The sequence below is a fragment of the Glycine soja genome, chromosome 6 (genome assembly GCF_004193775.1).
Source record: "Glycine soja cultivar W05 chromosome 6, ASM419377v2, whole genome shotgun sequence".
In the NCBI taxonomy this organism is placed as follows: Eukaryota; Viridiplantae; Streptophyta; class Magnoliopsida; order Fabales; family Fabaceae; genus Glycine; species Glycine soja.
The window spans coordinates 6,385,079-6,400,588 of record NC_041007.1 but is presented as its reverse complement, the minus strand read 5'-3'; the positions used below and the strand labels follow the sequence as shown (position 1 = coordinate 6,400,588).

The window sequence follows — 15,510 nt, the reverse complement described above, 5'->3', positions numbered from 1 at the left end:
ATTTCAGGGGTTGGGTTAATGAACCAATCAGATCTTTCTCACCCCTAGAAAAAGTAGAGAGAAAAAATATATGGAAAAGATATAAATTGAAAGAGTTTAATACCTATTTTTACATTTTATAATATCAATTAATAAAAAAATGGTATAATTTTTTTATAGTTATTATTATTATAAAAATTAATAAAATTATTTAAATAAATGTTGGTTGGATTGGATAAGTGTAAATAGAAAATAAAAATATAATTTCAAAGGAAAAATATAAAAAAAATAAAAAATGTAATAATAAAAAATAAAAAAGTTTAAAATGAAAAATAATTATTCATTTCATTCCAAAGTATGCATACCGCCGCTGGCATACCAAATTCTGAAAGCAGCTTTGTGATTGTCACCTAAAAAATAAAAAAGTATTTCAACAAAATTAAAGAATTAACGAGAGAGCACCGAAATAGAATAAAGTTTACCATCTCCTTCACGTTTAGGTTCAACTTGCAATCTGTTAATTCACGATTCAAACCCTAATCCCGCAGTTACAAGTTTCTATCACTGTCACTGTTCTCAAGTTTCTTTACCATCTTTCAAATTCCATTTTCTTCGAAGTCATACACTTTTCACTAAAATAAAAATCAATTAATCGGAGCAGCATGTTAGGGTTTCGAAAAGCCAATTTCAGAGCAGGCTTGAAACCCTAGATTCCACAAATCCATGCCAGCTTGATCTCGCGGTGCTTCCGTCAATGGCGATCATCGGCGATGCGCTTCGCCAGGCGTTCATGCCGAAGCGCGAGTACGAGAGCCTCAGAGAAGAAGACAAGGCGTGGGGTAAGCTTCAGAGACCCGTAACGGTGGCTTCCGTGGCCGTCATCGTGCTCGCAATCGTCGTGTCCACTGTTATCAGTTTGAAAATCGTGTTTCCGAGTAGCGATGGAAGAAGAGCGTTCTGCGTCGATCGAAGGCTTCAATCCATACAGTTAGGTATGAAAGGTGGTCCCGATTCGGATCTGTTCCCTGGCGCTTTTTATCTTACGGACCAGGAGATTGCTGATTATTACTGGATGGTTGTGTTTATTCCCTCCATGATCGTTTTCGCGCTCTCCGTTGTGTATCTCGTTGCTGGTAAGGAAGTGAATTTCATTGCTGAGTTGTTTGGCTATGTTTTTCTATCTGATTATTGTTAAGAGGTAGAATGCGCAATATTTTCATTTAAAAAATATTGTTGGTGTTTGCAGTATGTATTAATTGAGAAAGGTGCCTAAATATAGTTAGAGAGACTGTATGTTAAATGTAATGTCATTATGTCAATGTCACTTCGGTGACCTCTTCTCTTGGTTCTAACTTCTAAGTTTGATTTTAAAACATTTATGGCTATAAAATAATGATTGAGAGAATATTAGGCGTGGGGGCTCATTTGAGGTGGAGAATTGTTTGGCACTGAAAGAATTCAGGAATGGGGGCTGCTGGGAATATTTTTCTAGAGAAGCACTGTGGGAAGAATTGCACTGTTGATATTGCCATTTATGGCGGACGTATAATTCATGATTGCCGTCAAATCTGAAATTTCTATGGGGATGATCAGGAAATAAATTTCTTACATCATGGTTAAAAGGAAGTAGTCGTGAAACGGAATTAAAATCACAAGAAATGGAAGCAAAATGGTTGATGTCAATAAAAGATTGAGAGAGAAGTCTTAGCTCACATGAGTCATGGTACAAGTTGAATTGATAAGTAAAATACTTCAATGGACTTGGATTGTCTCGCTATTGTGATATTTAGAAAGCCAATTCTTTGATTTCCTATTAACTTGTCTAGTTTGTGATTGCTGAAATTTAAGGATTATCTATAGGCATTGATGTAGCGTGTGGGTTATTTTCAACAAGTTTGATATGAGCAAATTTGGAATATGGGATCGTTGTCTTTGATAATTTGAAGTTATGCATTTCTGGCATTCTAGAGGTGTATTGGGTGGGGAAATAGATCATTTTGTGCTTCTCAAAAGTTCTTTCTAGCATCTTGTTAATTTGCATCACTTGATTTATTTCGAAGACGAGAATTGATATGTGATAGTGTCTACACTATCTTAGTAGAGTAATGCTACATTCTCAAATTTTGGATTCACAATCCTGCACAGTTTTACAGTTTGATTCATGTAAGTCAAATGTTTTCCGTTTTAAACTTAAGAAAGCTGCACAAATGTCCATTACTCTGGTAGAGTATTTCTCATTTCTATTTTCAATACAACCCCCTACCTTTTTATTGGAAGTTTAGATAACGCCACATAACTATGTTTTAAATTTCTCTGGTAGAGTATTAATTCTAAAAGCTTTGTGTTTTTTATTATTAATTCTAAAATTTCTATGGAGACTCTTTGGTTATGCTTGATGTTTTTTATTATTTGATAACACTATTTCACAGGCATGGCTGTTGCATATTCTGCTCCAAATAGGCATGGATGCTTGAAGGTGGTTGAAAATAATTATTGTGCTTCAAGACGGGGTATGTTTTCTTCTCTGTCAATGGTTTTTTCCCTTGTGTGCTTTTTCTACGCTTTCAATTATGGCATCAGTTTTCTTCTTAAGTTTTTGTTTTCTTTGGATAACCTACAGGCGGTGTTCGCTGTCTATCCATCTTAAACCTTATCTTTGCCATCGTCTTTGGTGGTCTTGCCTTGTTTCTTGGTTCAAGCCTCTTGACAATGATGAGCAACTGTTCTAAACCTCTGTTTTGGTGCTATGAAATTGCATGTTGGGGACTGGTTGTTCTATATGGTGGCACTGCCTTCTTCTTGAGGAGAAAGGCAGCCACAATTCTTGATGAGGGAAATTTTAGTGGTCGAAATCTAGGGCTGGAAATGCTGGAAGCAAGCCCCCTGGAAGTCACACCAGAGGTGGAAAGGCGTGTTAATGAAGGGTTTAAGGCATGGATGGGTCCATCCCTTCTTTCTTCTGATGAAGAAGACGAACCTAACAGCTATGATGAGGCACCTCATTCAGCACGTACTAACTCAAACAGGCAAAGACTCTGAACTGGATAAATTCAGTGTGAAGAGCCTCGCATCATCTTTTCCAGCCTTTCATGCCTTGAATAATGCTGTATGGTTTGGAAATCAGTTTTGGACAAAAAATGTTGACACGTATCATATGACAAAAACAAATGTTGATTAAAGAAGTATGGATTTGATGCTCAACTTTGAACTACGGTTTCATCTGGTCAAGTAGGTAGTTTGTGTAGTTTAGCTTGTAAATAATTTTATTTTGGGAATGACCATTGACCAAGCTTTGCCTTTCCTAAGGTGGATCGCAAAGTGCACTTGTCGATCTTCTCTCTGGGCCTGCCTTTTCTTAATTGCATTTTTAGTCTCCAATTATTGGGTATGTACAATTTTATTTAAATTTAGTGTTTTATTATGTCTCAAATATGATTTTTTCTAAATATATATGTGTGAAAAAAAACTCAATAAGAGTACGAACCTTAAAGTCTATTTGATTCCAGAAAATATTTTATTTAATAAAAAAATGGTTTTATTTTTCATGTAAGTATTTAACAATAAAATAAAAATAATGTGATATTTTATAATTAATAATAAAAAATAAAACTAGAAAACATTTTTCCAAACTTAATGATCCTCAATTCTGAATTCCTATCACTATCTCTCAAATTTTAAAAGATGGAAATAAGATTATAAATAAAATCCCGAAGCAAATAATATAAGTTTTTGGTTTGTTTTGAGTCAAAGTAGACCACCAGAGATTAAAGATTAATATTGCTTGCAGTTCGTGTTGTCATTAACCCAAGCAAATAATGTAAGTGTTTAAACATAATTCTATCTATTAAAATTTGAAAATTGATAATATCACACTAAAATTTACCTAAATGATGACCTTCATTACTATAAATGGACTTATGCACATTAAAATAAACTAAAATTGATATTCATACCATTACTTTTCTTACCCTATTGCTTACATGATGATAAAAATTAAGATACAATTACAAATTGTATTTCAATTCCAGTAAAAAAATTGTATTTAAATTTTTTTATGGTATTGTATTTCAATTTTTCACTTTATATTTTTGGAGAAATTTCCATATCTTTTTTATCCAACTTATTAAACTTTTGTAAGAAGCCAGAAGCCCAATACTTGTGACGGGCCTGAATAACCTTAATTGATTTAGAGCAGTTTATTCATTTTCTTTTTATTTTTTTGCTTCGGTAAAGAGCGTTAAACATACTCAGTTCCTCTCTGACTGTGTGCACGCAAACCCTAACCTAGTTCTTCTTCTGTCTCGGCACCTCTCTCCCCTCCCCTGAACCCTGTTCCATCCTCCAACCATGGCGAACCAAGACTTCGAAGAGCGCCAACAGCAGCAACAACCGCAGGAGCTAGGGTACGACCCGAACTTCGTCCCCGACTCGGTAAAATCCTTCGTGGTCCACCTCTACCGCCACATCCGCGAGAAGAACGTGTACGAGATCCACCAGATGTACGAGAGCTCCTTCCAGACCCTCTCGGAGCGTCTCTTCAAAGACACCCCCTGGCCCTCCGTGGACGCCGTCGCTCACTACGTCGACAACGACCACGTCTTCTGCCTCCTCTACCGCGAGATGTGGTTCCGCCACCTCTACGCCCGCCTCACTCCCACGCTCCGGCAGCGCATCGACTCGTGGGACAACTACTGCAGCCTCTTCCAGGTCGTCCTCCACGGCGTCGTCAACATGCAGCTCCCCAACCAGTGGCTATGGGACATGGTCGATGAGTTCGTCTACCAGTTCCAGAGCTTCTGCCAGTACAGGGCCAAGATGAAGAACAAGACCGAACAGGAAATTGCACTCCTGCGACAGTTCGACCAGGCGTGGAATGTTTTCGGTGTTCTCAACTTCCTCCAGGCGCTGGTGGAGAAGAGTGCTATTATTCAGATTCTGGAGCAGGAGAAGGAGGGGCTTGAGCAGTTTACCGCGACTGATGGGTATGATTACAACGGGGGGAGTAATGTGCTAAAGGTGTTAGGGTATTTTAGTATGGTGGGGTTGCTTAGGGTTCATTGTTTGTTGGGGGATTATCATACTGGGCTCAAGTGCTTGCTTCCTATTGATATTACTCAGCAAGGGGTTTATACTAGTGTTATTGGGAGTCACATCACCACTATTTATCACTATGGTTTCGCCAATCTCATGCTCCGCAGGTAATGTTTTTGTTTGTGAGTTTGTTTTTATATATAATCACATGGTGTTCTTGAATTGATAGCTTCACAATGCTATTGAATGGATTTGTTTTAGTCCTGAATCCTGATCGATGCTGGATGGTCGTTTGGGTGGGGTCATATGTTCCCATTGCTATTTGTAATTAAAGATTGTGGATGATGTCTCTTGCCTTAGCTTGTGAATAAAATTTTACCATTTGAAGCACCTTGTCCATTGTAATTGGCCTTCTTTTTTGCTAGCGTAGATTGGTAATGTTTATTCACCCAAAAAAGGATTGGTGGTTTTTTGTTGTGGGTTGTCGTGAAACTCCTCGTTGGACTATTAATTTGTCTTTGTTGTTTAAAATGGAATGGTTTCATTTTTGTAATTTTCTAATTATTCCACAGTCATATAAATTGAATTAATGAAATTAAATTTGTCTTGTTCCATCTCATAATAGCCATTTAGCCGAAACTGATCTACTTCTGTACTGAATTTCCTTAATTTGTTAAAAAAATAGAAATGGGTAAACACTCAACTATTCAGGAGTACTATGCACTTGCAATATTTCATCTTTTTAGAAGATCAGACCAATAATACAACATATTCCCCCGTGCATTGTTTTGGATAAAGTTTGCCGCATGTTGGCTTAAAATAATGCTCCATTTAAAAAGGCTGTTTTGAAGACTGTGTCTCTATTGAAGAATTCTATTCCTCAAGATGGTGTTTTTTATTATTATTTTCTCCTCTTATTTATCTCATTACATGGCCTAACCTGTAGCCTATTTTACAGATATGTGGAAGCAATTCGTGAATTTAACAAAATTCTCTTGTACATCTTTAAGACAAAGCAGTATCATCAGAAATCACCCCAATATGAGCAGATACTGAAGAAAAATGAACAAATGTATGCCTTGCTGGCAATTAGCCTTTCACTCTGCCCCCAAAGCAGGCTTGTTGATGAAACTGTGAACTCTCAGTTACGTGAGAAGTATGGTGAAAAGATGGTTAGAATGCAGAGATATGATGATGAGGCATTTGCTATCTATGATGAGCTCTTCTCGTATGCATGCCCCAAGTTCATTACCCCTTCAGCACCTAGTTTTGAGGAGCCTCTTGTAAATTACAATCAGGTATGCCTTTGATGCAATGTGGGTCACTAGAAAAGCATTTGGAGTGAGTGCATAGCCCCCCAAAACTTCAAATTTGAAGTTAGCTCCACTTAAACTGAAATTTGAAGTTCAAATTCTTTATTGAGCTAATAACTAATTTTTTTCTCCTTCCACAATCTTGATGGGTGAAGTTTTATCTGGTTAGGAATATCTATCCATCCCCTAAAAACTAAAAACTGCACACAGAAGAAGAGAACATGATCTACTAAACAATAGTCAACTGAGCAGTTAGTGAACTACATTGAAGTGAATTTTGGTATTTTAGAGTTCTTGTTATCATTGATTTCATTAAAGAGCATGCTAGATACCTTAATCTTTAGAGTGTGTATTTTCTGTATTTTATTATTTAATTTTTCAGTCAAGAATTTGATTTTTTTTATTTAATATTGGTATTCATTTTCATAATGTTGACCTTAGACTTCTATTTACACCTTGGGCCTTCTATGTTTATGGGTTCATTAAAGGCTTGCATTGATCTGGCAGACTTGCTCAACTTGTTAGAAATAATTGTTTGGATATTCTTTTTGCTCCCTTACATTCCCCCTTTTTCCAAGTGAAATTGTGAATAACTAAATGTTATTTGTTTTGTCAGGATGCCTATAGACTTCAGTTGAAACTGTTCCTTTATGAAGCAAAGCAACAACAGTTGCTATCAGGTGTCCGGACCTTCTTGAAAGTGTATTCAACAATCTCCCTCACAAAACTTGCAAGTTACATGGAAGTGGATGAACCCACCTTAAGGTTGCAAGACATCCAATTATTTTAGCATTCCCCTTGGTTATCAGGATTTTTTTTTATAAAATATAAATTGTGCATAAGCTTATTCATGCACTTCCGTTTTGATGCTTGGCCACAGGACTATCTTGATGACATACAAGCACAAGACACATGCTGTTGATAGTGATGGGAAAATTACATCCAATGCCGATTTAGATTTCTATATTAATGATGTAAGCTTGCTCACTATTTTCTCCTGAATATTCCTTTTCTCTTATTTCAAATGCTATTTGGGAATGTTAACAGATTTTCTGGGCCATTTTGGCATGAGTGTCCTTTTCAGTTGAATTTGTTTCTTTGATAATAATAGCATTTCCTTGCTCTCTAAGTCTTTGTTGATATAAGGATCAAGTCTGAGCTCAGACCACCAAATACATTACTGAGTCAGCAGTACACCAGTGATTGTCTTTTGATTAGTCTTACCATTTGTGTTTTAATTGACTTATGTTTTACTTTTATGTATATTAAGAATAATCCAAAGGCACAGGGGTGTCAGTGGTGAATGGACTCCCTGCTTGACTACCTTGTGCCAATGCTGTAAACATTGGACAAGGGGTTCATAGTGTCATGCAAAAGTTAGGTTTTTGGAATTGAACTGTATGGCAGTTCACCAGTTTCTATCTTGCCCAGGGCTGCAAATTCTGAACATCTTTCTCATTTCCTGCAGGACACAATTCATGTTATGGAGTCTAAGCCTGCCAAACGTTATGGGGATTACTTTTTGCGTCAGATTGTCAAGGTATGCTTATAATGCATTCTGTTGCATAATTTTCATATTTGCTAAGATTTCTTCCTGTTTCCTTGTATGTGACCATTTTGTTGTGTTTTGTTTTGCAGCTTGAAGGGGTGATCAATGAGATGGACGGTATAAAGCTAGAGTGAGTTACTGCCTATAAGATGCTAAAGGATTTGGTAGTATTCCGTTGTGGGTTTCCCTTTCTACTTGCTCTCCAGGCGGAGTTTTTGCTGAGGAGTCTGTTTTGAGGTGGAGGATGTAGTTAGCTTTCTACATGTAATTCTAAAATTTTCTTTCCCCGACTTGGTTTTACGAATTAACTTACCCATTTATTGTTTCAAAAGAGGGCTTACAGAAGTTAATAATTCTTCATGTGTGTTGCTCGATTTGATTCATGATTTATTATATAGCTTTAACACTTTTGTCCGTCTCCCAGCAAGTTAGATTGTACTAGTATAGATTATGCAATAATTTCCCGGCGAAATAAATTGATATCTGAGCGAGATCAAAAACCAAACAGGGCTCTCAAATCCTATATTATTTGGATAAATTTTAGGAGAAGTAACTAAATTGATTTTTTTTATAAATAAAATTAAATGATCCAAGTTTATGATATCAAAATAGGATTATATTTAGATACGGAAAAGGACTGAGGTGACATTCGACTCAAGCTTAAATTAAGGTCTAAACCTAAATGAGGGAGGGACTTAAGGATTCAGGTTGTTGCTTGAGGTGACATCTAACTCAGTTCAAAGTGAAACCCAAACCTAGATAAAAGGGCATGTGAATCAAAATGGTGACACATCCAACTTAGGCTTGAAGTAATGTTCAATGAGGGCATGAGAAGCAAGATCATTGTCGAAGTTAGGAATAATCCTATGCAAAGTATATGAGGATCGAGATCATACTTCAAACTTCAAACTGACAACTTAAAGACAATGTGAGTTGTATGAGTCATGTCCCATAGAAGTCACATAGACCTTGAGAGTTTAGGCCCTTGCATTATGATGTCAAGCGAAGGTATCATGGTCGACTCAAATACTTGACTGTGTAAGGTGCTTATCACAACACCTAACTTAGTTCGAAAGGGATTAACATTAACCTAGTTTAGAAGGTTTGGTCAAGATTAACAATTATATACAGGCTATTAATGTTTACCTAACTTATGTAAATGACATGACATTTTAAATTTATCTTGTTAACAATTAATGATAAATTACAAAGTTTCTTGATTTGATTTTTTTAAAATAGAACTGAAATTAATATTTTTATGCAGTTCATGATAATACATTAACAAAAATGGATATGAAATATGCTACTAGGGTGAACTCAAAAAAGAAGAAAACAAAACCACTTTCTTGATAATATTTGTAGTGCTTCTAAAAAAACATTTCTTTAAGAAATATTGTAAAGTATTTCTTTTAAGGCTTATACTATATTATTCTTTTTATAATATATAAGAGTGTATGTATTAGTATAGTTTATTTAAAATATATTATAAAATCTATTTTAATATAATTTTTATTTTAAAATGTTATGGTTTATTTATAGATAATATCTAAATATACATAATTATATAATATAATTTGATCTCTGTCCAAAGCATTGATAAAGTCATGATCGAACTAGATTTATGTCCAAAAGATTAACTTTAATTAAAATATTCTTTCGTGAGTCGTGAAGGTCAATCTAGTCAAGTGCCACCAATACTATCATTCTTTTTAAATGACGAAAGCTACAGAAAATTTTATATATTCATATTCCTACTACTCAGCTTTGTTATTACAATATAAAATATGTTTTTTAAAAAATAAAAATAAAATATATGTGCTGTCACCTTGCACGGTGTTAATTTCAATGACTAGTTATAATATAATAATAGGTTATGTTAGAAGATGGTATGTATCACGCTTTTATTGCATCGAGAAAGTAGAAGCGACGAACAGTAGCGAAGAAAGCGATAAGGAGACCCACCGACTAAACGATGATACAAGCGGTGACATTTCAATCGCCATCCATTACATATTAATACTCCATTTGATAATAGTAGCGAAGAAAAAACAAACTCATTCTTCTTACATAATAGGGGAAGGAGAAGAAAAAAAATGAAATAAGAAAAACTCAACTTTGTAATTCGTGGAGGGAATACTTTTCCATTACGCACGCACTTTAATTACAGACGAGAAAATTATAATTAATAGTAATACAGACAGCAGCATGCGCCCACCGGTTATTCTCAAAACTACCACCTCTCTTTTGGATTCTTCTTCTTCTTCACCACCCTGTGATCGCAGACTCAACACTCTCGCTAGACACTTCCTTCCGCAAATGGCTTCTCACGACAGCATCTCCGCTTCTCCAACCTCCGCTTCTGATTCCGTCTTCAATCACCTCGTTCGTGCTCCCGAAGATCCTATCCTCGGGGTACTATTTTCTTCTCGCATCACTCTTTATTTATTCTATTTCATAACTATTATATAACGCTTGACACGAGATCGCGATTTCCTCCTCTTTTTTTCTCTTCTTTTCTTTTCGTTCTCCGAGTTTCTAAGATCTCGCTCTCAACGATCTATAGATCATTTGAGTGACTTTTTTTTTGGATGATTATGATTATTCGATATTAATTTTGTTTACTGAATCTAGGTATGGATTGATTATTGTGCAAATTCATTGTTTCCTTGCGTGATCTTAAGCTCTGATTATGTTTACGTATGAATTTCGAAGCCGCACGACACCTTTTGCCTGTGTCTTGTTGCGTTGCGTTTGAGAATTAGTTCACGTAAATTTTACACCGAAGCGGTTAATCTTGAGCTACTTTCATACGAAACGTTATCAGTTTTTGCTCCGTTTTATTGACTCTCGTTGCGTGTTTGAAAAAAATAGGTAACTGTCGCTTATAACAAAGATCCAAGTCCAGTTAAGCTCAACTTGGGAGTTGGTGCTTACCGAACTGAGGTGAGAGTGATATTTGGTTACACTTTTGTTTGTTTCTTACTAGATTATGTTAATTCATAAATATAATCGGTAGTTAAATTTAATTTGGTTTCTGAAAATGCTAGCGGATGAATCATGAGAATGTCCTGTTGTAATGTAACTAACAATTATCGAATATAATCCTTCCACTGGAAACTTGTGAGTTTTACTAATACTGTGAATTGTTCCGTTCCAGGAAGGAAAACCTCTTGTTTTGAATGTAGTGAGGCGAGTTGAACAGCAACTCATAAATGACGTGTTAGTACCTCACTATAAATATACTTTCTTTCTTCTCATTTCCGGTGACATTATGCTCTGAACTTTTTATGATGTTCTGTTCTGCATTATTTTCAGGTCACGCAACAAGGAATATATTCCGATCGTTGGGCTTGCTGATTTTAATAAATTGAGTGCTAAGCTTATTTTTGGGGCTGACAGGTTAATAATAGAAACAAAATCAGTGGTTTCTTGTTTGTAAAGATTTTTCCTAATCAGTACCTAATTGTTTATGTTTTACATTTTTTGTCATAGCCCTGCTATTCAAGACAACAGGGTTACCACTGTTCAATGCTTGTCTGGAACTGGTTCTTTAAGAGTTGGGGGTGAATTTTTGGCTAAACACTATCACCAAGTAAAGTGCTTTGTCCTTGACTTTTTTGTCCTCCTTTTTAACCGATGTTAATTTAATGATCCCACCTTAACATTTTTTACTGCACTTGTCAATTCAGCGGACTATATACTTGCCAACACCAACTTGGGGCAATCACCCGAAGGTTTTCAACTTAGCAGGCTTGTCTGTCAAAACATACCGCTACTATGCTCCAGCAACACGAGGACTTGACTTTCAAGGTTGTAAATTATTGTATCAAGCTGTGAAGTGTCTGTTACTTATTGTATCATGATCAATTTCATATTCATCAAGTTTATTTAATGTTATTTTTCCCTCTGTTCCTTACAGGACTTCTGGAAGACCTTGGTTCTGCTCCATCTGGATCTATTGTTTTGCTACATGCATGCGCACATAACCCCACTGGTGTGGATCCAACCCTTGAGCAATGGGAGCAGATTAGGCAGCTAATAAGATCAAAAGCTTTGTTACCTTTCTTTGACAGTGCTTATCAGGTAAGCCCCCTTTTGCTTGCAACTAACTTCTTGCTTCTCACCATTGTGAAATTTGTGTGTGTGCATTAAAATTACAAATCCGTCCACTTGAAATCTCTTGAATCCTGGTGTTTTGCACCGGCAGAAGAAATCAAACTTTGAGTGCTTAGCTTCCTTTTTCTTGGCATTTTCCCTGGTGGTTCATGTCCACAGAAGAATTTATCTTTACTATGTCTCAGATGCCTATTCTTTGATTAAAAACATATTTTTTTAAACTATCATTTTTTGTTCTAAAGGGTTTTGCTAGTGGAAGTCTAGATGCAGATGCCCAACCTGTTCGTTTGTTTGTTGCTGATGGAGGCGAATTGCTGGTAGCACAAAGCTATGCAAAGAATCTGGGTCTTTATGGGGAACGTGTTGGCGCCTTAAGCATTGTAAGAACTTCAAAGCATTAAATGGAGAGAATGAAGTTTTTTATTAGTGACGATAATTGAATTATGCATGTTTTTTGTCCCATTGAATCTTGTTATTTTCTTTGTATCCTAAGGGAAGATAGTGTACTTTACACTTTTATTTTTCTTTGATGACAGAAGCTTCTAGTGATTTGATAAGTTGCCCTAATTTTTTTAAAATAAACTCACCTAGGTCTGCAAGTCAGCTGATGTTGCAAGCAGGGTTGAGAGCCAGCTGAAGCTAGTGATTAGGCCCATGTACTCAAGTCCTCCCATTCATGGTGCATCCATTGTGGCTGCCATTCTCAAGGACCGGTAATGAGCCAAGCTTCTGCTTTCCTAAGATGAACTACACAAAGAAGGATTTGTTGTTGACTATCTTATTATTCTTTCCCCACTTCTTTTTTTTCTGATGAATGCTAGTCTTGAATGGTAGTGTCAAGTGGTAATGAATTTGATGGTTGTAACTACTTTGGTATTTATAGAGGCCATTCTTCCAATATATGTTTGATTAGAAGGGAGATTATACTGAGCATTGTCTTTATCCAAGATGATGATTTTCCTGGTTGTGATTGCTTCGTCATATATATTGAATACTGCCTAGGAGGTGTTCTTAGTACACATTCTTTTGCTAGGTGACTTTTTTCTGTTAAAATTTCCCACTTGTCTTTGCTTCTCTTTCAGGAATTTGTTCAATGACTGGACTATTGAGTTGAAGGCAATGGCTGATCGCATCATCAGTATGCGCCAAGAACTTTTCGATGCTTTATGTTCCAGAGGTCAGCGTCTACAAAGTTCTTTTTATAATTCCTTTAGTTTTGTCTTTGTGGATGGATCTGTATCCTTTTTTTTTCTTTTTTATGCTTTTCATTTCTGAGGTCAGCCTCTACTGAGTTCCTTTTTCAATTCCTTAAGTTTTGTCTTTTTGGATGGATCTGTATCATTATTGTTGCACTTGCACTAGTACGCAAGAAGCTATTAATTGTTTGATCATTCTTTACTATCTTACTCTGTTCTTTCTAGTTTTCTGTTTTTGTGATACGTTTATTTCAGTTATATTGATTTCTCCTTTAACTGGTCAGGCACACCTGGCGATTGGAGTCACATTATCAAACAGATTGGAATGTTTACTTTCACTGGATTGAATGCGGAACAAGTTTCCTTCATGACTAAAGAGTTCCATATATACATGACATCTGATGGGTAAGATACTCTATTTATTATGACTTCATTGAATGAGTTCAAATGAATATGATACGCATTCTCTTTTCTGCATATTCTATGCTCCAGTCAATTGTGAATATGGCAGCAATGCTCCTTGTTATCTTGCTTACCATGTATTTGTCTAATTCTTTTCCGGTGTAAAATAAACATGAAGTTGAATATGTCCCATGATGAGAGGTTACATTTTTTGAAACCCTTTTTGATGCAGGATAATAGAAAGAAGGGGGGAAAATAGTCATTACACGAATAGTAGCTATACCACTTAAAGCAAAGAACTATTATTTTACTTACTGTATACTTGAATTTGAATGCTTCACAGTAGCTAGTTTAGGTCTATATATATATATATATATATATATATATATGCCTCTTTCACCTAACTTTTCCTAACACTAAGGAACAAGATAATAGAACTTAACAACTTGACTAAATCATCTTTACCAGAAGGAATAAACCTAAAACAAACATTGTCAGATAAACAACTAAGTATCCTAGCAACCATTGTCTAAACAAATATTATTCCATATCAATTCTTCCCCTCTTGGAAGAAAACTTGTCCCCGAGTTAGATTTATCTTCTTGGAATTTGGATGATAAAAAGAAATGTCAACTATGTTGAACACGTTTTTCAGCAAATCTACTACATAGGCATTGTCATTAATTTTCTTCAGGATATGATTTATATAAATAGACACAGACACATATTTTAGTTATGGATAATAAAGAGAAATGTCAATTATGTTGAACACGTGTTTGACAACCCTTATATATAGTTATGCTTTTATGCCGAAATTCCAAATGACTTAACATGCACGGTTTGTTTTGCAGGAGGATTAGCATGGCTGGTCTGAGTTCCAAAACTGTCCCACTTCTGGCGGATGCGATACATGCAGCTGTAACCCGAGTTGTCTAAAACATGTTGACAACAGTTTTCAACATGCTCCCTAGTCCCTATAGGAGAACTTCCATTATTTTTGTTTAATAATTGTCAACATCAACAATGAAACCTTTTATTTGATGTGAGATTTTTAAAGGAAACTTTTCTGCCTACCGGGCTCCATCCAGAGATTTAGCATTATAACATTTTTATTCCGTTTCCCAATGTGGCATGATCAAATGTTTCTTAGGGGGATTTTTTTTTCCGAGGGTCCTTGTTGGAAAGAAACAAACATCCGATGGATTAGTTTAAACTCAAATGTGGCGAGATAGATTTGTGGTGGGGTGTGTGAAACGGAATGTCTAAATCATACTATTAGAAAGACTCGGGATGTCATATGGAACCAAGTATTATGAATAAATATAATGTAAATATGAGAATGGTGCACGAGTGAATATCTCCGATAAGATTAAGAATGAGTTTATCAGAGAAAAAGGATAAAGTGACATTGAGAAAAACCGGTGGTTCAGAGATGAGTAGAGAAAGAGTATATTGGATGTTCAATACTTCTATACTTCTATCATCAGAGGTTGAGAGAAAGTACGAAAATATTTATAAGAGTATTGACCATTCATTTCATGTTAAGGTTGTTAGAAGGAAGTGTTTAACTTAATTTTTTTCTGCTAAGTCTTGTCCTAGAAAGTACTTTTTTAGGGTACTTAGCCATTGGTTGAACACCAATCAGCTCCTTTAACTCAAAAGACTCAAGGAACATTCCTCAACTGAGTGAACTAATGAGATCAATAGACAACCCAGAAAGAAAGCCAATGACTTTTATCTTCTTTTATTCGTGAGAATCAAATATAATGTAGGAAATTTATAATAACGTTGCACTTATATAAGTAGTAATAACGACAAACTTAATCAAATAATTTATCCTATTTTTAATCAACTCGCATAGCAATTGCGTTCTTGATATTAAAATATGATGACTTAAAAAATTTGATAATTCATTTATAATAAT

The 15,510-nt window shown here is 35.6% G+C and overlaps 3 protein-coding genes across 3 annotated transcripts; all 3 read left to right on the top strand.

Annotated features, from left to right (window-relative positions):
- The first annotated feature begins 416 nt into the window (after window positions 1-416).
- On the top strand, window positions 417-3,409 carry LOC114415121. Its single transcript, XM_028379661.1, has 3 exons — window positions 417-1,112; window positions 2,409-2,489; window positions 2,600-3,409. Exons 1-3 carry the CDS (start codon window positions 734-736, stop codon window positions 3,016-3,018), a joined length of 879 nt encoding a protein of 292 aa, XP_028235462.1. The 5' UTR covers window positions 417-733; the 3' UTR covers window positions 3,019-3,409.
- Window positions 3,410-4,195: 786 nt separating this feature from the next.
- Window positions 4,196-8,290, top strand: LOC114415120 (eukaryotic translation initiation factor 3 subunit L-like). The gene is made up of 6 exons (XM_028379660.1): window positions 4,196-5,177; window positions 5,969-6,308; window positions 6,940-7,088; window positions 7,204-7,297; window positions 7,792-7,863; window positions 7,962-8,290. The coding sequence occupies exons 1-6, from the start codon at window positions 4,327-4,329 to the stop codon at window positions 8,004-8,006; spliced, it is 1,551 nt and encodes a 516-aa protein (XP_028235461.1). The 5' UTR covers window positions 4,196-4,326; the 3' UTR covers window positions 8,007-8,290.
- Window positions 8,291-9,913: 1,623 nt separating this feature from the next.
- LOC114415119 (aspartate aminotransferase 1-like) lies at window positions 9,914-14,704 on the top strand. The gene is made up of 12 exons (XM_028379659.1): window positions 9,914-10,284; window positions 10,744-10,815; window positions 11,030-11,091; window positions 11,188-11,271; window positions 11,365-11,464; window positions 11,562-11,682; window positions 11,792-11,955; window positions 12,231-12,368; window positions 12,580-12,701; window positions 13,071-13,165; window positions 13,469-13,589; window positions 14,438-14,704. The coding sequence occupies exons 1-12, from the start codon at window positions 10,078-10,080 to the stop codon at window positions 14,520-14,522; spliced, it is 1,371 nt and encodes a 456-aa protein (XP_028235460.1). The 5' UTR covers window positions 9,914-10,077; the 3' UTR covers window positions 14,523-14,704.
- The last annotated feature ends 806 nt before the right edge of the window (window positions 14,705-15,510 follow it).